This window comes from Syngnathoides biaculeatus, chromosome 6 (assembly GCF_019802595.1).
Source record: "Syngnathoides biaculeatus isolate LvHL_M chromosome 6, ASM1980259v1, whole genome shotgun sequence".
NCBI classification, from domain to species: domain Eukaryota; kingdom Metazoa; phylum Chordata; class Actinopteri; order Syngnathiformes; family Syngnathidae; genus Syngnathoides; species Syngnathoides biaculeatus.
This window is the reverse complement of record NC_084645.1, coordinates 1,100,005-1,121,975: the sequence shown is the minus strand read 5'-3', so window position 1 is coordinate 1,121,975 and position 21,971 is coordinate 1,100,005. Positions and strand designations below refer to the sequence as shown.

Here is a 21,971-nt window from a genome sequence, read left to right as displayed (position 1 = left end):
CACATAAACTCTATAACTGTACCTAACTACCTGCACCTAACCCTAACCTAATCAAGTCCTTCCTTCATTTCCATCAATTCTTTGATGGAAATGAAGGAAGGACTCGATGCTTCTTGCACATTAACCTTAACTGTGAACCAAAAATAAATCTCTTTTGACACACTACAGTAAAGAAAGTGTGTGTGCCACCTGATGGTAGATTTTAATGTCAGTTTCCTGACTCATTGAGTAAGCATCTGGCTAAAAGAGCAATCAGCTGTGCTAATGAAAGTCTGGATCACCCAAGGAGGGCGACGTGCAGGTTTACAATGTTAGCTTTAGAAATGAGATATAATACATTTTACCTCATAGCAGGATGATTATCTCTTCTAAAATGAGAACTTGATCTTTACATAGATACACTACCCATGAGTGCACTCACATGAACTTGCTCACTTGACACTCTTCTTTTTGCCTTTGCTTTCTCTCATTTAATTTAGTCCTCATTAATTTAATCATCTCATCCATCATTTCAATGCGCCACATAACCTCTGACTTTGACTTTATGTAGCCACTGCCTCCGATCTGCACACACTCAATCCCCTTTTTCATTTCCATTTATCAACTTGACACTCTCTCTATTTGTGAATTTTAATTATGTTTTAACCGAAAGTGCTGCAATTATGAATGTTCTCATCTATACAGATACCTCCAGTTCACCCTCCGACTGGGCAGCCGAAGTACCTTGAGCTCCTGCCCTGCTCCCGACCAGGCAGGAGAGGGTGTCCTGCTGCATTACTCCACAGACAACGGCATAACCTGGACTCTGTTGCAGCACTATGCTTACCAAGGGTTCCATGAACCAAGGTTTGTGTGTTTGTGATTTCAGTTGGACGCTAACAATTAATTAGCATCTATATCAGCAGTAGGCCTACTCATTGTTTTCTGTCTGCGTGGGCTACTGGGACCCATTGAGGAAGTTGGTGCCATCTATTTTTGCAATGTAGACAAAAGTGGAGTATTAGAATGGGAAATGTGTCTGACTGTTGTGTGGACTGTAAGCAAATGGGTAAGCACACGTTCTTGCTGCAAGGAGGTAAACTGAATTTGTGAACAGTGCTCCACAACTATACATTACGAGAGCGGTATGGTGGCGCTGTCAGATATAATTAATTATTGCGCCACTTGATCCCACTTGAGTTCTAGGGAGGAAAGACCTCATGCAATTTGGTTGTTGCATCCAGGCAGGAAAGTATATGGCAAGGGTTTTTGTTGTTGTTTTGTGGGTGCCTGATATGGCTTGATGGCATTTTTATGCATTTGATATGGGGAAAGCTGGTATTTAGTACAATTGTTTTGAGTTACAAGTATGGCCAAAGCACTGTATTAGTATTCCTACATTTCTGTTGTTTTGACCCTGGAAGGAAGATATTTAGACTTTAAATCCACTATATTCTCTCTCCCAAATAGGATCGTGTCTGTTGAGCTCCCGACTGGCGCCCGAAAGTTTGGTGTGCAGTTCCGCTGGTGGCAGCCGTACCATTCAGGGCGCAGTCATGATGTCTGGGCCCTGGATGAAATCAGCATGACCTCTGTGCTATTCAACACTATAAGTCTGGACTTCAGCAACGTGTTGGATGTCACGCAGAGTCTCGGTTTTTACCTTGGCCATGTACAGCCCTACTGCCAGCATGATTGGACCCTCAGGTAGAGAAAGAGTTTTTTCTTTCTTTTTTTTTCTAGAGTCACCTTGTCAGCTAATAAACATGATAACGATGATGATCTGTTTTCCTTTGTTGCCTTCCAGTTTCTCTGGTGAGCCCAGTCCCGGTTCCAGTATTCGCTATGTGGAGACTCAGTCGATGCAGATTGGAGCCTCCTACAGTCTTCAGTTCTCGTTAGTTATGGGCTGTGGTCGCGAGTCGTCCCCTCACATTGACACGCAGGTCCGCCTGGAGTTTTCCACCAATCATGGCCTCACTTGGCACTTGGTCAAAGAGGTAAGCGAGAAGTGGCACGTCTACACTTATGGCCACCATATTAGCGAAGATGACTACTCTTTGGTATTATTACTTACACATGCGATACCTGTTGTCATTCATTCACATGACTCCAAGCTCCAGTTCCCCGTGACTCTGAACAGGATAAGCAGAATACAAAATAGATAGACGGACTTAATAAAAGTCTGTAGAGGTATCTATGAGGAGTAAAGAAATGTTTAATATATTCATGATTATGTTTAAAAGTTTCTCAAATAAAGCCCCCTTAATATTGCTTTAATGTTTAAATACTTAAAATACCGCACTCGGTGTAATCACAAATGATCGCACGGTGGCCTCATTGCCTTTTAATCTCCCTACTTTTTGCGAATACATTACAAGTCTTCTTCTTAACTTGCTTTCCTTCACTTAGGCCTGTCTACCTGGCATGCCAAGCTGCTCTGAGTTCACGGCTCCAAGCGTGTACCACCCATCAGAGTTTGCCAACTGGAGACGCATCACTCTGTCTCTCCCTCAAAAGACATGGTAACAACTCTGTGCAACATTCAGACAGTAGGAGTAATAGTCGGAGTTACAGTCTTTCTATGCCTTATCTTTGGAATATGTACGTTCTATAGAAAGCATCCATAAACTTGAATGGCATTTTGTCACACTTTTCATCCACTTCTTTGAAAATCATAGCGGTTGAATTAATGAAAGAATCATACAAATGCATACAAAAAATATCATTAAATCAACAAACTGCATCACTCTGAGGTCTCATGCTTTTAACAAGAAAAAAAGCTGACTGCAATCAAAAAGTTTTATAGAGAGGTTTTGGATGGTCACTGCCAAACAAACAAGATCCTTTATACAATTATTCTTTGCATTTTGACCATTCCTCACCTGACAAAATGTGCACCTACTTTTTTTTTTTTTTTTACCAGAACTCAATATTTAGCCTTTGTGTTTTCTTGACATATCTGCTTTGCTTGATGTCAAATGTTGATTAAATTTATTGATTAAAGTAAATGTTATTTCCATATAGCATAAAGAAATATTTGTCATATTCCACTTTTTTATTCACAAGATCACTTTTGGGAAATTTTACCTTGTGATACCTGGGTTCACCACACCGAGTCATTCAATTGGAGTTAAAAAAAAAAAAAAAAAACAGCAGAACATTTTTTTAAGCATTATCAACATGGGAGGCTCTTTTGGAGTCCACAACTGCTAAATATTCCGTTACTCACACATTATTGTTGGAAAACCCATTGGCATCATGAACCTATCTTCTCTCCTGACATAACATGATTGCATGTGCCATCAACCATAGGTTGCACATACATCAAAGCAGCTGACAGATCACTTTGACCTCCATACCAAGTCTGACTTCATTTAGATATGCATGCTCGAATCTCCTGGAGTGTGGTGATCAATCACAGGCGAGATCATGACTGCAATTTGGCAAGAAAACAGTTGTGGTCAGATGCCGAGTCTCAGGTGATGTAGTTTCTAAAGCAAATTCTGAATTTGTGTCTGTGTACCATCTGTGTTTAGGTCCAGTGCAACACGGTTCCGATGGATCCAGAGTTATTACGGAGAGCAGGACGAGTGGGCCCTAGATGACATTTATATCGGCCAGCAATGTCCTAACATGTGCCACGGTCACGGCTGGTGTGACCACGGACATTGCAGGTCAGGCTCCAGGGTCACAAAATTTAGAGAAATCTGACTTGTTTGTATTTTTGGTACATGAAAGCTCTTCTTCGGCAGGTGTGACAATGGCTTCTCTGGAACAGACTGCTTGCCCACCTCCCCCCTCTTGTCCAGTGTCCTCTCAGACTTTGAGTCCCAGGATCTACTTCTGACCACTTGGCAGGAAGTGATAGGCGGAGAGGTGGTCAACCCTGATGTCGGCTGTGGGGTGGTCTCATCCGGTTCGTCGCTGTACTTCAGCAAGGTGAGGCATAGTCTCATCGTATCTTTCGTATTCTGTTTGAATCTCTCCTGCATAAAACTGTATATTAAATGAAGTATTTTATAACAGCCCGCCTATGAAGTTGAACTTTCAAAATAAAGGTTATCTCTTTTTGAAAAATGTGTTTGCAAGTGGACTGTCGGTCAAATCGGGCGTATGATCAATCTTCTTCCACATTCCACAAAACAGGTCGAAGCATTCTCTTCCGAAAAGAGACTGACAAATCTGTCGGAACTTTAACATTTATCTATTTGTTCAACACAAGATGTCACCACAAAGCTACCAAAGACAACAATAGACAGTCTTTAGGCTTTTAAGTTTACGTGCATCATATCATATTTTTATCAATACATTCATTTTAACATCTGTCTGAAAACACCAGCCATAAACAATGGAGGAGGTTACTTTCGGCTTGTCCCTTTCAGGGTCACCACAGCGTGCCATCTCAGCTGAACACACATATATGTTTGGCACAATTTTTACACTGGAGGCTCTTCCTCACACAACCCTTCTCAGGGAGTGGAGGCCCCAGTGGGATATGAACCCACAACCCCTGGTTTACTAAACCAGTGATCTAACCACTGAGCTACGGGGCCTTTACCCAGCCATAAATAATATGATAGTAAATTCAACCCATAGTCATGTTTGTCACACTTGGATTCATGCTCGCATTCACAGGAAGTCCGCTAACCTGTTTCTGGGTTTAGTCATGCAATGTTCCGCATATAGTGGAGTAAAACAATAACCACCCCCAGACTGAGTTTTCCAATGACCAGCTGGCCAAATATCAGGAACAAAATCCACTATTTGTAATCATAATTATGCAACTGAATCTCTATGGGTGCTCACTTTTCATGGGAGTGTACATGTGGGGCAATATGGTGAAAGTTAGCCAGTGATGCCCTTGTAAGAAGAGCTGCAATGAGCTTTGTTGAAGCTCACATTATCTTAATTGGTCTGTACACAAACAAGTGTGGCTAGTGTGGGTGTTTTGCAGTGTTTCTATGACCGACCCCACCCCCAACACGTAGTGAACTTTTGCCTTCGCCGGTTAAAATACAGTACTTTCATTGTCTTTAAGCTAAGTGTGCTTGCTTTGGACTCTCCTTCCGCTAGTAGAGGCAAGCAGCCAGTGGAAGAGAGGGGAGCAAGGAATGCACAGGCAAGTTCCATCCAAATGGTTGTCATTCTACCAAAAGCCAGGCTCACCATTCCTCCAGCAGTAAATGGGGCTGGAATGAGTGCTGAATCACTTGTGTGAAAGCCCTAAAAAGGCTTTTGTTTTGGAGGAAAGAAAATTAGGTGTATAAAATGTGGTTTCTTTCTTGATCCTTGGGATATTTTAACAAGACCAGGTCACATAAATGTTAATAAGACACTTGGGAACTGTGGAAATTGCGGGGGGAAAAAAAATCTGCCTTAGATCTACAACAAGAATAACTTACACCCCCACTGCTCTGTGGTTCCAAAGACTCCTTCATGTTGACTTTGTGTGTGGCATCAGGCTGGCCTGCGGCAACTGGTGAGTTGGGACCTGGACACCGAATGGGCTGAGTTTGTTCAGTTCTACCTGCGTGTGGGTGGAGACTGGGGAGATTGTAACCAGGCTGATACTAGGGAGGAGGGAGTATTGCTGCAGTACAGCAATGATGGAGGCATTACCTGGGGCCTCATTGCTGAGATGTACTTCACTGACTTCACCAAGCCTCGGTGAGATAAGCAATGCTATTTTCGAACGTATTTGCTTCTTTCAAATACTGGAAATACATCATTTTCTATAATAATTTGTTCTTTATCAGTTTTGTCCACTACGAGCTTCCTTTGGCATCAAAGACACCCTGCACCAGATTTCGCTGGTGGCAGCCCCTTCACTCTGGAGAGGGCTATGACCAGTGGGCAATCGATGATGTCATCATTTTATCTGAGAGGGAGAAGCACATCATACCCATGGCCAGCCCTACTCTACCACAGGTATGACTGCATTTGTGTGAAAAAAAAAAAAAAGGATGGCTTCTGGACAACTCTAAATGTCCAGCTAAATTTCAAACTCGATACGGATGTAAACATCTCGGGAGTTAAGTGAACATGGCTGTGCACCGAGGCCCTCTATCCAACCTGATGGAGCGGAAGAGGTCTCGGAAAGAGGAATGGGCCAATTGGCCGAAAATAGACATGACACCTCTTTTATCTTTTTCAAAAAGACAAAGCAAACAAATAAAGCAGTAAAGTATTGTCCAAAGGCTGTGAACACTTGTGTACATGTCATTTCTTAGTTTGTATTGTCATTATGAGTTGTTGTGAGAGGAATTTTAAGGGAAAAAAAATAATTTTATTCCATTTTGAAATAAGACTGTAAAACCCATGTGGAAAATTGACTGCCACCCCTTTCTGGGTGCACTGTAGACATTTTAACATGTTAATAGTATCAGCTGAATCCCATCTGTTAGAACTTCTACGAGAAACCGGCTTTCGACTACCCACTGAACCAGATGAGCGTGTGGTTGATGCTGGGTAATGAAGGCATGGAGAGGGATAGTAACAACAGCTTCTGTGCACCGACCGCATCTTCCATGGTTTTTGGGCGATCTGATGGGGACAGGGTGGCGGTCACCAGGGACCTTGCCCTGCGACCGGGCTACACCCTCCAGTTTAAGGTACACTGTACAAATATAGCCACAGTCAGGACTTGTCACATTGTGCGTGGACAGTGCTGTTAAATGTGTATTTTCTAAAATGTTCTTGTTATTTTTTTATGCTAGTTAAACATTGGTTGTGAGCCAGAGTTCAGTGCGTCTGCCCCAGTCCTGCTGCAGTACTCCCATGATGCTGGTCGTACTTGGGCTCTGGTGAAGGAGGGCTGTTACCCAGGTTCCCCAGGTGCTGGGAACTGTGAAGGCAGTGGCCGGGAGCTTCGGGAACCCACTGTGTACACCACTGGGGACTATGAAGAGTGGACCAGGGTCACTGTGGTCATTCCACGCAATGTTGCAGCCAGGTAAGCTATTGTAGTGTGGTGGGATCTCTAGCGGGGGGGGTGGGCAAAGTATGGCCAAGGAGCGTTTACATGATCAAGAGTTGTATAATAATTGGTGGCACATTGTTTTCCAGATATTTGTAAACCAATATTTTTTCCCAAAAGTTGATTAAAACATATTAACTTTTAAAAATCATTTATTTAATAAAATAGTTAAGTGTTTTTTGTAAATAGTAACTAAAAGTAGTAGCAATAAAAGAAATTTTTTAAAAAGATAATTATATTCATTATGAAAAAATAAAATCACAAACTGATAATGGATATTAAGGCATTGTTAGTGTTAAGTATTCATCATCATTCACATCCACATTATAACTTTTGTCTTTTTACCACATGTGCCAATTATGTAGCTCATGTGTTTGTTTAAAAAAAATAATCCAATTTGGCCCTGGAACCCAATAGTTCAATTACCCCTTATGTATAGAATATACTGTGAGTAACTTGTAGCATATGCACCATAACCTGAACCAAGTATTTAATCAATATGTGATTGATTTAGACCTCTATATTGCTCTGAAACTTAATCTTCATATTTTAAGATTGTTTGGGTCGAACGTCCTCACATCCCAGTACAATACAGTATCAGTATCTTTTTTTATAAAACGTATTAATAGTGTTGTTAACAATCTGTATATTTCAACAGTGCTATTGCATTCATTTCCCCAGTAAAACCCGGTTCCGCTGGTTCCAGGAAAGCAGCATTTACAGAGACGCCCCAGCTTTTGCACTGGACGGAGTATACATCTCGGAGCCTTGTCCGAATCATTGTGGTGGCCACGGAGATTGCATTTCTGGAGTCTGCTTCTGTGACATGGGATACACAGGTAACACAAGTGATGGACTCCGTGAATAAATAAGTTTATTTGGTCATAAATTTCTTCGCTTTGTTTGTTTTGTACCACAGTGGAACAAGATAGCTGTGTCCCATCCGTTGCGAGTCCCACTGAGCTGACTGAGGGCTTTGAGGGTAAGCTAAGTCCACTTTGGCAAAGCCTAAGTGGAGGCCAAGTAGGAGGTGGTTGTGGCATAATCAGTGAGGGCAAGGCACTTTACTTCAGTAGCCCTGGAAGGAGGGAGGCTCGCACAGTGCCCCTTGACACCACCAACACTCGGTGGGTGCATTCCACTTTTGTTACTTCAGGTTTTCAGAGTCAAGTCATGACATTCAAAACCAGGTTTTAAAATCTTCTGTCATGACTGTACAGGTTGTTGCAATTCTACGTTCGAATAGGCAGTAAAAGTTTGGGACCCACTTGCACCAGGCCTCGCTCACGCAATGAAGGTAACAGTGGTATAATCCCAGTATAGTACTCTGCTGTATATTCATTCGGGATCTTTTTAGGTAATGAAGATTATTTTCCTGTGATTAATTTTATTTATATATATTTCTCTCCAGGTGTACTTGTACAGTTTTCCACCAACAATGGAGTCCAATGGCAGTTTCTACGAGAGTTGGACTTCAGCTCCTTCCTGGAGCCTCAAGTGGTGACCATCGAATTGCCCCCACACGCCAAATCCCCTTACACAGTATTTCGGTGGTGGCAGCCCCAGCAAGGTTGGTGCTGTGGGTGCAGTAATTCAGAAATGTAAATTCAAACTACTCTCTTCTCTGATTTATTGTGTTGTTTTTTTCGCGTCTTGTTTTCAGGGAAACATTCAGCCCAGTGGGCTCTGGATGATGTCCTAATTGGTATGAACGACAGCTCCAGAACTGGTTTCCATGACAAGTTTGATGGCACCACACCTCTGAGGCACAACTGGTTCCGAATTCAGGGCGGGGAGGTGACTGTGGACTGTTTGTCCCTGGACACGGCACTGACCTTCAACTCTGAAGCCATCGATAGTGAGTCACACAAACAAACACACCCAACTTGCAAGCGTGAATAGGACATACCATTTACATTTTCTATTTATGTAGCACAGTGAGAGAAAACAGTGAAATGGCTTAATAGTGGCATAATTCACAACGGGCTGAAACTGAATTAGCCATTTACTGTGGCGTCATAAATGGTGCAATATAAATGAGGGCAAACTTGATTGAGTATACTGCCTGTTTTTTTTGTTTGCTTTTTTTATGAGAACACCAAGCTGTGACCCCATTTATTTTGTCAATAATGCTTTGAAATGGGCTTAATCTTCGGGTGTGATCGTTGCAAAACACAATGAGCCTGTAAGAGTGCACAATGCATTTGAATGCCAGCTTTGAATTTTCAATTCTCATTATGTGCTTGAAAATTGTGCATTTGAGCATCTGATTGTAGTTTATCTGGGAATTTTGTACTTTGCTCTGCCCTTTATTTTCTTTTTTTTGTGTGTGGTAACCTGAATATAAAGATGCTCATACTTATTTGTGCACTGTATGGCAAAAATTGTTTGGACATTATACTTACACAATGTGTAAACTGATGTTATCTTGTATTGCAGAGAAGCCAAGGTATGCAGAGAGCTGGGACTTTGAGGTGTCAGGTTCATCCTTCCTCCAGTTTGAGTTGAGTATGGGCTGCAGCAAGTCCACTTCTTTTTCCCATGGCGTGCGTCTGGAGTACTCCACAGATTGTGGACGTCGCTGGTCCCTCATCATCCCGGAGTGTGTTCCGCCAGCTATCGGTTGTGCTGCTTATACTCAGAGCTCCGTCTATACGTCCACCCAGTACAAACACTGGCGGAGGATCACCGTGTACCTGCCAAGTGCCGCTAAGTATGCATTAGACACAACCTCAATTTTTAGTCTATATAAAGCTATATTTGTTCATGATTGATGTTTGCTCTTGGCATCTCAGTTCTCCAAGAACTCGATTCCGTTGGATCCAGACCCATTTCACTCCAGGGGCTGAGGGTTGGGCTCTGGATAATGTGTTACTAGCCCCCGGGTGCCCATGGATGTGCTCTGGCCATGGTCTGTGTGACAATGGACGCTGTGTGTAAGTTGGACATGAATGTTAAACATTTCATGTCTGTAAAAGCGTTAATAGGTTGTCATCCTTGTTCAAGGTGTGACAAAGGTTATGAGGGTGCACACTGCGTACCCTCGGCCCCCCTCCCATCTGTACTGAGGGAAGACTTCAATGAGCACTTGCAGCAGGAGACCTGGCCCGAGGTTTATGGAGCAGAAAGGGGAACTCTGAGTGGAGAGCCTCTTAAATCTGGAACCGCCCTCATCTTTAAAGGGGTACCTGTCTTAATAGTTGTCATTTTCTGAATTTTGTCATCTAAAAAAAATCCTCCTCTTTACAGGATGGTCTGCGTATGATTGTGTCAAGGGACCTGGATTGTACAAACACACTCTATATTCAATTCTCCTTCAAGTTCATCACAAAAGGTACCATATATACCGTAATTTCCGGCCTACTGAGCGTACTGGATTATAAACCTCACCCAGTACATTTGTAAAGGAAATACCATTTGGTACATACATAACCCACACCTGTGTAAAAGCCGCAAGTGCCCACATTGAAACTCACATTGAAACACGAGATATTTACAAAGAAAGACAGTACACAGAAAGAGTTTTCAACGTTTTAATACCTTAGCTTAGTTTAACACAACACAGTAGCATGAACAGGGCTGGTTAAAAAAAAAAAAAATACCCGTTAAAAAAAAAAAAAAAAAAAAACAGCCGCAGCAGCTACACAGTAGCAACACAGTAACACAGCACTAACAGAGCCGGTTAAAAAAAAAATCACGCATCACCGCATAAGCCGCAGGGTTGAAAGCGTTTGACAAAAGTCGCGGCTTATAGACCGGAAATTACGGTAGTTGTTTTTTCTTGTTTTGTGTTAATCGGTAATGTGTATTTGATGTGGTTTTCTAGGTGTGCCTGAGCGCTCCCACTCAGTGCTGCTTCAGTACTCGGTGAATGGGGGGATTAGCTGGCTGTTGCTGGATGAGTTTTACTTCCCAGCATCCACAGACTCTCTGTTCCTCCACCTGCCGCTGCCCGCCAGCGCTCAGACCAATGCTACCCGTTTCAGACTCTGGCAGCCTTACAACGGTGGTGAGAAGACACATTGGAAAACAGAATTGATCTTTATCATGGTCATCAAAGTCCATCAAATTTTAACATTTTCCTATGTGTGTCAAATGCTTTAAAGTCAAACCAAGTTACATCCAGCTGTGATCCAGATGTGGGAGCGATTAAAAGTTCACATGGAAATTCATTCCACATTTTTAAATGTTACATCACATCTTGTGTGATGAAGTTTTAACTTTTGTGCCCATCTTAAATTTACTGACCGAGTGGACTCTCTCAAACAATATGTTTTGAAATGAATAATCAACCTCATGCCTGATGAAGATGAGCAAACATTCAATCATTTTTCCAGGCATTTATTTTTTGTCCAGTTTATCCTCACTTGCATTCACAAAATGTATTTGTTGTCAGTACAAAAGCACATAATTATAGGTTTATTTTTCGAACAGAAGATGGGCCTGTGGTGTTACTAAAAGTAAACTAAAGAATACTCATTATAATCTTTGATTTGAAAAAATGTACTTTCCTTTCATTTTTTAGCAATAAAAACTCAATAATTCAAATCATGTAACTGACATTGAAAATTGCAAAAAAATAATAGCTTTGCATATTCTTGAACAAGTCTAAAATTGAAAGTGATTCATGAAGGGAACAAGGCACAAAAAATATTAATGTATGATGATTTGGCAGCTGTGTCTAATTTTTTTTTAACCTTAATTTATCCAGATAAAGGAACTGAGGACAAATTCTCATTCAGAAACTAATCTATCTAACTGACTAACCTGGTTACAAACAGCAAATTAAAAGAAATATAAAAAGATTTGAAAGACACAAAATTTTCAAATTTAAAATAACCCTTCTTGCTAAATGTAATGCCATGAGCTATGCTACAATCAAAAACAAGTGTTCAATACAAAGATTTAACAACACACAGAGAAAATGTACAGAACTGTTTGAGGTAGACAATGGGGGTATTGATATGTGGAGATTCTCCAGAAGAGAGGATTAATTTGTTTGTTTACAAATGAAGGTCTTCTTGTGTCCATCAGGTAAGAAGGAGGAGGTGTGGGTGATAGACGATCTCATCATCGATGGTAGTTCCTTACACAACCCCCTAGTAGTTGTCGACAGCTTTGAAGAAGGCCCAAACGAGTCCAACTGGCTCTTCTACCCAGGAGGCAACACCGGCCTCTACTGCCCCTACCAGAAGACTGGCTTGTAATAAAAGAACCTTTTTAACTTTGAATGTTTACAAAAACTAAGTTTCCTTTTGCATATACAGTTTTGGGAGGTAATTAGTAAACCTCAGGGTGATATGATGTCCAAAGAGGATGTGTTTAACCTTGACTAATCTTTTTTGTTGGTGTGCCTGTGTTTCAGAGAGGAGGATGAGTCAGCTATGGTGTTTGTCTCCAGCGAGCTGGGGGAGCACTCCATCACCACCAGGGACATTGACGTGAATGAGAACACAATCATCCAGTTTGAGGTAAACAAACAGTCTTGATGAGTTCTTTCCCAAAGCACCAATCTGCACACTCATTAAAGACATTAATCATAACAGGCATTCCTCGTTGATGTCTTGTTTTCTCGACAGATAAATGTCGGCTGCACGGCCGAAAGCTCCTCGGCCCACCCGGTGCGTCTTGAGTTCTCGCGGGACTTCGGCGCCACGTGGCACCTGCTGGTGCCACTGTGTGCTGGTGGGCCACAGCCATCTTCCCTTTGCTCCACCGAGCTCCACCCGGCCAGTGTCTATTTCCCAGGCACCACACAGGGCTGGAGGAGAGAGGTCATACACTTTGGCAAGTTGCGTCTCTGCGGGTGAGCACCAATACATTCTCTTTCTCGAACATTCTCCTTCAGTATAGGTGTATCTCTTTATCCTCTATTTGCCATTTACGTTGTCCCTACAGATCTGTGAGGTTCCGTTGGTATCAAGGCTTCTTTTCCACTGGATCTGCTCCTCCAACGTGGGCACTAGACAATGTTTACATTGGCCCTCAATGTCAGGACATGTGCAGTGGTCATGGAGCCTGTGTTGGGGGCACTCACTGTATGTGTGACCCTGGCTACTCGGGAAATGACTGCTCTGTGCCTGACATTCCCAACCCGGACTTCCTCAAAGAGGACTTTGAAGGTACCGTGCTCTACCATAACAAGATGTATGTACAAGTATCTCAGGAGTTGTGTTGTAATTACATAAACTATTGTTTGGGTTTAGGTGGTGCAGTGGATGTTGACCTATTTAGACAGCTGAGTGGTGGCAAGCCATCGAGAAAATGTGGCATCATGTCCAGTGGAAACCATTTATTCTTCAGCGAGGATGGGCTGCGCATGTTAGTCACCAATGAATTGGACTTGTCTAATGCCAGGTATTGCTTGTTTTACACACAATACATTGTCTTATGATATCACCAATATGATACATGGAAATTGATTTGCTAAAATAGGAAGTCCTGTAATCATGACTGTCAATGGTGCCAGGTTTGTTCAGTTTTTCCTTCGTCTCGGCTGCGGTAAGGCAGCACCGGACCCTCGCTCCCAGCCAGTTCTGCTGCAGTACTCTCTGAATGGCGGTCTGACATGGGGTCTCCTCCAGGAATTTCTATTCAGCAACAACAGTAACCAGGCCCGCCTGGTGGCCCTCGAGATCCCACTGCGGGCTCACACTTCTTCCACTCGCCTGCGCTGGTGGCAGCCTTCTGAGAACGGACAGTTTTACAGTCCGTGGGTGATTGACCAGGTGCTGTGATGGAGGGGGTCTTGGGGGAAGCAATGACTTGCCATCAATAAACCTACTAGCTAAGAGCAACTTTAAATTTTAACTTCCTTCCAACTCCAGGTGGTTGTTGGTGGTAGTGCCAGTGGTTGGGGGCCACTGGAAGATGATTTCTCATCAATCGATGGACGCTCGTGGCTCCTCCACCCAGGCGGAACAAGAATGCCAGTGTGTGGTTCAGAAGGACCCGCTTTTGCTTTCATAGAAAAGTCCAACACACGCTACGCTGTCACCACCGATATCAGTCTGGGTCCAGATGCCTTCATTCAGTTTGACTTTTCTGCATCCTGCTCTGTAACCAACTCCTGTTACTGTAAGTAACAAGACATGTGAAGATCAGAATAGTCTTTGCATGAAAAAGTCAGACTCACCAGTATAAATATCGCTTCTCTAATATTTTTATAGCTGTCGAGCTGGAGTACTCACTGGATTTAGGTCTGACGTGGCAACCTGTTGTTCGAGATTGTTTACCAACAAGCCCCGATTGTTCCTCCTACACCTTGCAGAGGTTGCTCATTTCTGACACCTACAACAAGTGGGGCCGGGTGACCCTACATATCCCATCATACGCAAGGTCAGTGCTCCAATTTTTTTACTCTGGCGTCCAATAACCCCCCCACTATTAGTAGTAGCCTGTTGATGTTTGACAATTGCTACCTGGTGAGAGGCAGGAGATTCCGCCTTCCAACACTCTCTATGGAGATTGCAACATAAAGTAAAGCCGCAACAAAACGGGATTGTGACAATTTCAAACTCATTTTACAATGGTACCCTTGAAAAATAAAAGCCTTACAAATAATTTGAACAAATACACCAGAAGTCTGCATATACACGCAAATCCATCTCTGTAAATTCCACAAACAACCCAGGCTGAACATACCTCCTCGCCAACATACCACGATCCCGTCTCTCATTCAAGATGTATCACTTCAATGATACTTCCTTGACACTACTTATTATTTTCCTAATAGCGAGGGCATTGAAACCATCTCTTGGGAGGGTGATATGTAAAGAACAAAAATAGAAGTAAATAACAGAAAAGAAATATGAATAGGTGGATTTGTGAAGAACGAAGTGCAACTGCGCAGGGGTTAAAATAATTAAATGTCATGAACACTGATAAGAAATTGTGCCTATATTTTCTTGCATGGCTGTTCACATTTTGTTTTTAATGGATGAATTATTTTTGTAGGTCTCCAGCCACTAGGTTCCGCTGGTTCCAGCAGGCTCCATTTGACAAGCAGCAGACCTGGGCTCTGGATAACCTCTACATTGGAGATGGCTGTCCAGATATGTGTTCTGGACACGGACGGTGCCAACAGAACACCTGTGTGTAAGTAACATAGAGTACAGTACACCAACGTTTCTAAGGCAGCATTAAAAGTGCATGGTTAAAGTGGTACAGTTCAGGTGGTCTTCATTGAAATGGAAAAGGAAAAAAAGCATGAAATGGAATATTTTTACATCCGTATCAAACCTTTTCCAAACGGGGATAAAAATCTGAGATGGACATCTTCCAATGCGAGTGCAGCCACAATGCACTGACTTGACTTATGAGCATTTCATTGAAATACACTGACTGAAGGCACATACACACCCACGTCATCGCACACAAAATAAATACACACATTAAACACCACTTTCTGTAAATCTAAACTAAAATAAGACCATTGACAATTAAATATGGGCTAAATCAGGGGTTTCAGACTCATTTTTTTTCATGGGCCACATTGTAGTTACGGTTTCTCTCTGAAGGCCGTTACGACAGTGAAATCATTAAAATATCTAATCACCTCATCATATTTACACACAATTTATCAATTAGTTTTGAAGTCAGAAATCAATGTTAAATTTTTTCCCAACTGTTGTTCATGTTTGCTAAAACAGAATGCAAGAACAGTCATGGAACTTGAAACACAAGATTTGCCTTTGCGGAACACATAAAATCATGTGGCGGGCCAGATCTGGCCGTGGAGCCTTGAATTTGACATCTGTGGTCTAAATATAGTACTACTACATAAGAGAGGTTTCCATCCATAAGTAAGTTGATAAATGGCACGGGGTGGCCAGTGGAGTAATCTGGCGGTTATCCTCATTAAAATGAGTGAAGATAAAGAGTTAATCATTTTTTAGTTACTTATTTTAATGTACATACAGACGCACTGCCAGTCACCTTGTGGGTATCTGAGCAGCACAGAGCCACACACGTACGTAACTAATTGACAGCTGAAGGAGAGCATAAAGCAAACATGCCCACACAGTCCTCCAGCTTGAGGGTCTTCTTCTTCTTCTTCTTTTCCTTTCGGCTTGTCCCGTTAGTGTTCGCCACAGCGTGTCATCTAACCCTATCTCGTGCATCTTCCTCTCTAACACCCACTGTCCTCATGTCGTCCCTCACAACATCCATCAACCTTTTCTTTGGTCTTCCTCTCGCTCGTTTGCCCGGGAGCTCCATCCTCAGCACCCTTCTACCAATATACTCACGCTCTCGCCTCTGAACATGTCCAAACCATCGAAGTCTGCTCTCTCTAACCTTGTCTCCAAAACATCCAACTTTGGCTGTCCCTCTAATGAGCTCATTTCTAATCTTATCCAACCTGTTCACACCAAGACTGGCCTCACCACTGTATTATAAACTTTAGCCTTCATCCTAGCGGATACTCTTCTGTCACCTTTATTTTTCATGATTTGGAAGACCTTATTTGATGTAATTGGTGATTTTCTTCTGATGATTTCAATCTAGCTGACTAACACTCTTCTGTGAGGTGTGTCAAAACGAAATCCAAAGTTTTTGGTACTTTTACAAGGACTTTGAGATGTTTTGATGATGAACCGCATGTTGTGTCTTCATTAGGTGCGATCCAGAGTGGGGTGGTGAGTACTGCGATGAGCCAGTAGATGCACTCCCCTCCCAGCTGAAGGACAGCTTCAGTCGAGCTCCCTCACTTAGTCACTGGCACACACTCACTGGTGGGAAACTCAGTACTGTGTGTGGAGCTGTGGCCTCTGGAGCTGCACTGCATTTTAGCGGTGTAAGTACTTCCTGTCTTTCTTGTGTTCATGTATGCGGTACATTTATCACCAAGATTGTTTCTCGGGTGCCACTAAGCAGAGTTGCAGCCGTCAGTTGGTGACAGTGGACCTCAACCTGACCAACGCCGAGTTCATTCAGTTCTACTTCATGTACGGCTGCATGATCCCACCCAGCAGCCGTAACCAGGGTGTGCTTTTGGAGTACAGCTTGAATGGAGGAATTCACTGGCATCTACTGACAGAGATCTTCTATGATCTATACACAAAGCCTGGGTTAGTACTGTACCTTCAAAGCAAGGGATTACTAAGAATGGAACTGAGGAGATTTCTCTCTCGAGTTATGTGGCACTTTGTTTTAAAGTTCTTCATTTGCCATTATGTGTTTAGGTTTGTGAATGTATTGCTGCCTCCTGCTGCCCGTCAACAAGGTGTGCGTGTGCGCTGGTGGCAGCCTCAGCACGACGGAGCGGACCAGAGTGACTGGGCTTTGGATAACGTCCTCATCGCGGGTTCAGACACGCGTGCGCAGATTTCGGACACATTCGGCGGCGTGGCGCTTCCAAGCCACGAGAGAGCTCCAGCTGATGAAACCTCAGCACCAGGCAGTGACCTGAGCGAGCTAGAGGAAACGCCCATAGGTATGGCACATTTGGATTGAATCGTTCAATCAAAGCTTCATTCTTACAATAATAATAATAACAAGAAGAAGAAAAAGAAGAAAAATGGTGTATATTGGTTTGTTCTCTCGTCAGTGAGCGACCATTGGTTGTTCTCCGAGGACTGCTCAGTGCAGCGTTTCTGCAGCTCCCAAGATGGAGTGATGGCATGTGGCAGTGCTGATGGAAGAGAGGTCTACGCTGTCACGCATGATATAATCCCTGAAAAGGGTTGGGTCATGCAGTTCAAGGTGCTTCATGAACAAAAAACAAACAAACAAACAAAAAAAAGGCATGTTCCGTGGCAGCATTGGGCAAAGTTTTGTGTTCAAGGGCCACATTTGATTTTTAAAAAGGACAGATTGGCAAGATCTTTTGGGGGTTGATAAAATGATAACATGTATATTTAAAATTGGTACAATAATTTATTTTGATAATAAAATAATTAACTCTTTTTCATACTAAGATATTTTGTTACGTCATTTAACTAGTACTTGATTAAAATATACATTTAAAAAAACTGTTTACAATACAACTTTTATTTACATTAATAAAATTAATTAAATTAAATTAATTTTTGCAATCGGAAGAATCAAAGTACTAAAACAATAAATACTTCAATTCACCAATGATTTAATTGAATTTTCACAAAGCTAAATGATTTAAAAATACTTTTTTAAAAATCCATACATTTTTACTACCCCAAAGTTTACTAAAACACATACAGAATTGTTCAATGTATAAAAATTTCAATTTTATTCAATTTTTTACAATAAATAAATTATTTCATCAAATAAATTAGAATGAAATGAATGCATTCATTTTAAGTAGCGGATTTTGGGCGCAAAATTGCTACATTAATAAATAAAAATATTAGGGGACTCTTGATTGAATGCTTGCTGGGACAGACTCTAGTCAGGCCTTTGTTTCTCGTATAGTGTTTGCGTGCCGACCAGTCCAGAGTGTATGCTGCCGCTTACCAAAATTCACTTGCACCCACAGGCAACCGAAATGAGGACAAGCATAATAGAAAATGGATGGATTGATATCATTAGACTATGCAAGTGAACTGAATTATTGTGGCTGTGATGTACATTTTCCATTTCACAGTACCAATAAATGATGCATCAGATATATTTCACGTGTATCCATTAGATTGCGGTGGGCTGTGTCGTGCCAGATCGTGCTGCGGACCGACAGGTCCACATTCAGTACTCTGCAGACTACGGTGTAACGTGGAAGTACCTGGTTCCTCAGTGTCTGCCTGCTGATCCACGTTGCGGAGGACACATCTCGCAGCCATCAGTCTTCTTCCCTGCGGATGGATGGAAGCGGGCTGTCTTTCCCTTGCCTGACAGCCTGGCTGGCACGTAGGTCAAGCCATTGCTAAACATGAAGTCATCTTAATATTTAATGCAACATCGTGCACGAGCTCCATTATTGATAGCTCTATTTATTGTTACAGCATCAGTGATTTAAACTTTTGTCATATAAATCTTACAAAAGGCAGATGAATGTTGTTCAACTAAACTTCTTACATTACCCGAAGGATTCAGCCGCCGCCTCCTTTCCTTTAGTCCAGTGCGCTTCAGGTTCTATGAGCAGCACTCAGACATTCAGTGGGGTGTGGAGAACTTTTACATTGGGCCAGCGTGCGAGAGCCATTGTGGCGGCCATGGAGACTGTTTGGATCAACGCTGCCTCTGTGATCCGGGATTTACTGGACCAAACTGCTATGCTAGTACAGCTCTGAAGGTAGAGTCTGGGTTTTTAAAAATATGCTTCTCTGATCTTATTCCTCAATATCATGTTCAAATGACGTATTTTTTAGATGTCTTTTCCATCCAAAGTTCTGTTCACATGAAAATATTGGCATTCAACGGTCTCCCATTGAAAATGTGTGGCACATTATGAAGTGTAAAATACGACAACGGAGACCCGGACTGTTGAACAGCGGAAACTGTATATCAATCAAGAATTGGAAAGAATTCCACCTACAAAGCTTCAACAATTCATGTCCTCAGTTCCTAAACATTTTTTGAATGTTGTTATAAAGAAAAGGTGATGCAAGCACAGTGGCTAACATGACCCCCATCCCAGTTTTCTTGGAACGTATTGCAGCCATAAAATTCCAAGTTAATGATTATTTGCTAAAAACAAAGTTTATCAGTTTGAACATTAAATGTAGGTTGAACATGATGTGTAAATAAGTGTATTTAGTTTTTTTTTTTTAACAGTACGTCCAAAGTTCACTGGAATTGGGTTTGTACATGTGGACCTACACAGTATATACCTAGCTCAATTGAAGAAAAATACAGGTGCATGTCAATAAAGTAAATTCACAACAAAGCATTATTTCATATTATTCTTTGATTTTTTTTGGGGGGGAGAGGCTTCTATTATTACAGTTTATAGAACCCCCCCAAATCATTGTATCCAGAAATACAAATTTTAAAAAAAAGAAATTATTGTTAATATACAAATTGGGCAGGAGTACTAACAGGTATTTCCCTGTTTCTGTTATCTAATTTTCACTTCTCTGTAATGTTCTAATTTTATCGAGATGTGCCAGTAAATCTGTAAAAGTGGACACGATTGGAAAAACATTTCTTGAATCTGAAGTCTCTTTTCAGTGACTTAAAACACAGTTTGTGCATAGAATATGCAAAATCGGGGGGAAAAATGTGATATTTCATGTGAAGAAATATTTCTTTTTTTTAAGCAGTCTTTCTGTTTCCCCTTTGTAGGCATCTTTGAAAGAACGTTTTGACTGGGAAGGAGCAGCCGGGCCTCACTGGGAGGTTCTAGAGGGGGGCCGACCCTGTACAGACTGTGGTGTGTTGGTAGAAGGTACAGCCCTGTATTTCGGAGGGGCTGACGCCAGACAGGCTGTTACTGCTGACCTTGACCTTCGTGGAGCCAAGTCAGTATTGAAGTCTGCAAAAGCAGCATGTTTTCCCATTTTTCTTAAGTGAGGTAAATATCATATATACCATTTTTTTAAATGAGTGATCCCACACACGGCAACACGAAGAATCAGCAAGTGTGCTCTTATTGCTCTAAATGACAAACCAAAACGAGACTTGAAGAAATGGAAGAAGCTAGCCTAGATGTTAGCCTACCTGGTAACTACAATGTTGATGCAAACTCTTTTCCTTTTCATTTTCACTGTGGTGAATGAATTGGGAGACATGTTCCTCAACCACTTAACATAACCAGTTCCTCCTTTTTTTGTTTATGGCAGCAGAAGACTTAATATTTGGTTATTGTTCGGTTTCACGTCACAATTACAAAATCAATGTCCCTCCCTTCATCTGTGCTGACCACACATAAAAGGATTTATAATCATAAGTGTTGAACAGATTTAAAATGTATGATTGTCGGCTGGGACTGTTTTTCAAACAGATGGGGAAGGAAAACTCACTCTTATTTTGCTGCACAAGAGAAGATAATTAATTACGACAATCTCACACCTTTGCTGTTTTAGATCACAATGGAATGGAAATGCTTAAATTTGTCCAGATTGTCAGTAAATGCGTACCCTCCTTTAGGCATCATAAACTATCATGGCCTGTTTTGTGGATATAGGTTTGTGGAGTACTGGGCCAGGATTGGGAGTGAAAATAACATGTCCATGTGCCACCGTCCAACATGTCGAAAAGAGGGAGTGCTCCTCGACTACTCTACTGATGGAGGTGCACTAGAAAACGTGTCATAGAACTGTCTCTTTTTGTCTCCCGCTCTGCCAATGTGTCCGTATGTTCCTCAGGTGTGTCATGGATCCTACTCCACGAGATGGATTACCTCAAATACGTGTCTGTGAGGAGGGATTACATTGTGCTGCCCGAGGGAGCCCTGACCAATACCACTCGCCTACGATGGTGGCAGCCTTTTACTATTTCTTCTGGCTTGGCCTCTCCCAGCCTGGAAAGAGCCCAGTGGGCCATAGACAACATCTTGGTCGGGGGGTCAGACATCAATCCATCAACCTTGCTTGACACTTTCGATGACGGTAAGTCTCGGGGGGGAAAAAAAAAAGTTTATTGATGAGGAGGGGAGCAGCTCCCTTTATGTAATGTTGGTTTTCAAGAGGGTGTATCTCATGAGGAAAGCTGGAGCTTCTACCCAAATGCTGTGCGTACTGCTGGCTTCTGCGGAAACCCCTCATTCCACCTTTACTGGCCCAACAAAAACCAAGACACACACAACATCCTCGCTACTCGAGAACTTATAGTGCAGCCTGGGTATATTTTACAGTTCAAGGTATTCAAAACGCTTTGGAATCTTCATGAACAACACTTGCCCATGATTTGCATTGGGGTTATGTTTTCTGTTGCTGTGTTGTAGATAGTAGTTGGTTGTGAGACGGACACGTGTCAGGACCATCATTCTGTCCTGCTGCAGTACAGGAAGGATGCAAGGTAGACAGATACAGCATCTAAAGTGTATGGAAGTAGATTAGTGCCACCAGGAATTGAATTTGAAATGTAAAGTGATCACATTTTCAATAGTTGTATTTCACTGTAACTTTTCAATGTTAACAATTCAACTGGCTAAAAT

General features: G+C 42.1%; 1 protein-coding gene and 1 non-coding gene across 3 annotated transcripts in view; one reads left to right on the top strand and one right to left on the bottom strand.

Moving 5' to 3' along the window:
* The window catches only part of reln (reelin), a 110,522-nt gene that overhangs the window by 74,356 nt on the left and 14,195 nt on the right, over positions 1-21,971 (top strand). For both annotated transcript variants that reach the window (XM_061823378.1, XM_061823379.1), the window contains exons 19-58: positions 685-846; positions 1,450-1,686; positions 1,787-1,979; positions 2,392-2,504; positions 3,519-3,656; positions 3,735-3,921; positions 5,444-5,649; positions 5,739-5,910; positions 6,387-6,593; positions 6,699-6,934; positions 7,640-7,797; positions 7,878-8,085; positions 8,179-8,255; positions 8,370-8,528; positions 8,622-8,816; positions 9,398-9,671; positions 9,754-9,894; positions 9,965-10,142; positions 10,208-10,292; positions 10,785-10,967; positions 11,993-12,161; positions 12,324-12,429; positions 12,538-12,764; positions 12,857-13,080; positions 13,165-13,315; positions 13,428-13,686; positions 13,786-14,035; positions 14,128-14,296; positions 14,915-15,055; positions 16,577-16,754; positions 16,835-17,028; positions 17,143-17,393; positions 17,508-17,662; positions 18,567-18,781; positions 18,989-19,166; positions 20,159-20,334; positions 21,000-21,106; positions 21,181-21,423; positions 21,502-21,674; positions 21,759-21,832. In XM_061823378.1, coding sequence (XP_061679362.1) covers positions 685-846; positions 1,450-1,686; positions 1,787-1,979; positions 2,392-2,504; positions 3,519-3,656; positions 3,735-3,921; positions 5,444-5,649; positions 5,739-5,910; positions 6,387-6,593; positions 6,699-6,934; positions 7,640-7,797; positions 7,878-8,085; positions 8,179-8,255; positions 8,370-8,528; positions 8,622-8,816; positions 9,398-9,671; positions 9,754-9,894; positions 9,965-10,142; positions 10,208-10,292; positions 10,785-10,967; positions 11,993-12,161; positions 12,324-12,429; positions 12,538-12,764; positions 12,857-13,080; positions 13,165-13,315; positions 13,428-13,686; positions 13,786-14,035; positions 14,128-14,296; positions 14,915-15,055; positions 16,577-16,754; positions 16,835-17,028; positions 17,143-17,393; positions 17,508-17,662; positions 18,567-18,781; positions 18,989-19,166; positions 20,159-20,334; positions 21,000-21,106; positions 21,181-21,423; positions 21,502-21,674; positions 21,759-21,832 — 7,149 coding nt within the window. The remainder of the gene's footprint in view (positions 1-684; positions 847-1,449; positions 1,687-1,786; positions 1,980-2,391; positions 2,505-3,518; positions 3,657-3,734; positions 3,922-5,443; positions 5,650-5,738; positions 5,911-6,386; positions 6,594-6,698; positions 6,935-7,639; positions 7,798-7,877; positions 8,086-8,178; positions 8,256-8,369; positions 8,529-8,621; positions 8,817-9,397; positions 9,672-9,753; positions 9,895-9,964; positions 10,143-10,207; positions 10,293-10,784; positions 10,968-11,992; positions 12,162-12,323; positions 12,430-12,537; positions 12,765-12,856; positions 13,081-13,164; positions 13,316-13,427; positions 13,687-13,785; positions 14,036-14,127; positions 14,297-14,914; positions 15,056-16,576; positions 16,755-16,834; positions 17,029-17,142; positions 17,394-17,507; positions 17,663-18,566; positions 18,782-18,988; positions 19,167-20,158; positions 20,335-20,999; positions 21,107-21,180; positions 21,424-21,501; positions 21,675-21,758; positions 21,833-21,971) is intronic.
* Positions 4,463-4,535, bottom strand: trnat-agu (transfer RNA threonine (anticodon AGU)). The gene has a single exon. It is a non-coding gene; the product is annotated as a tRNA-Thr (tRNA).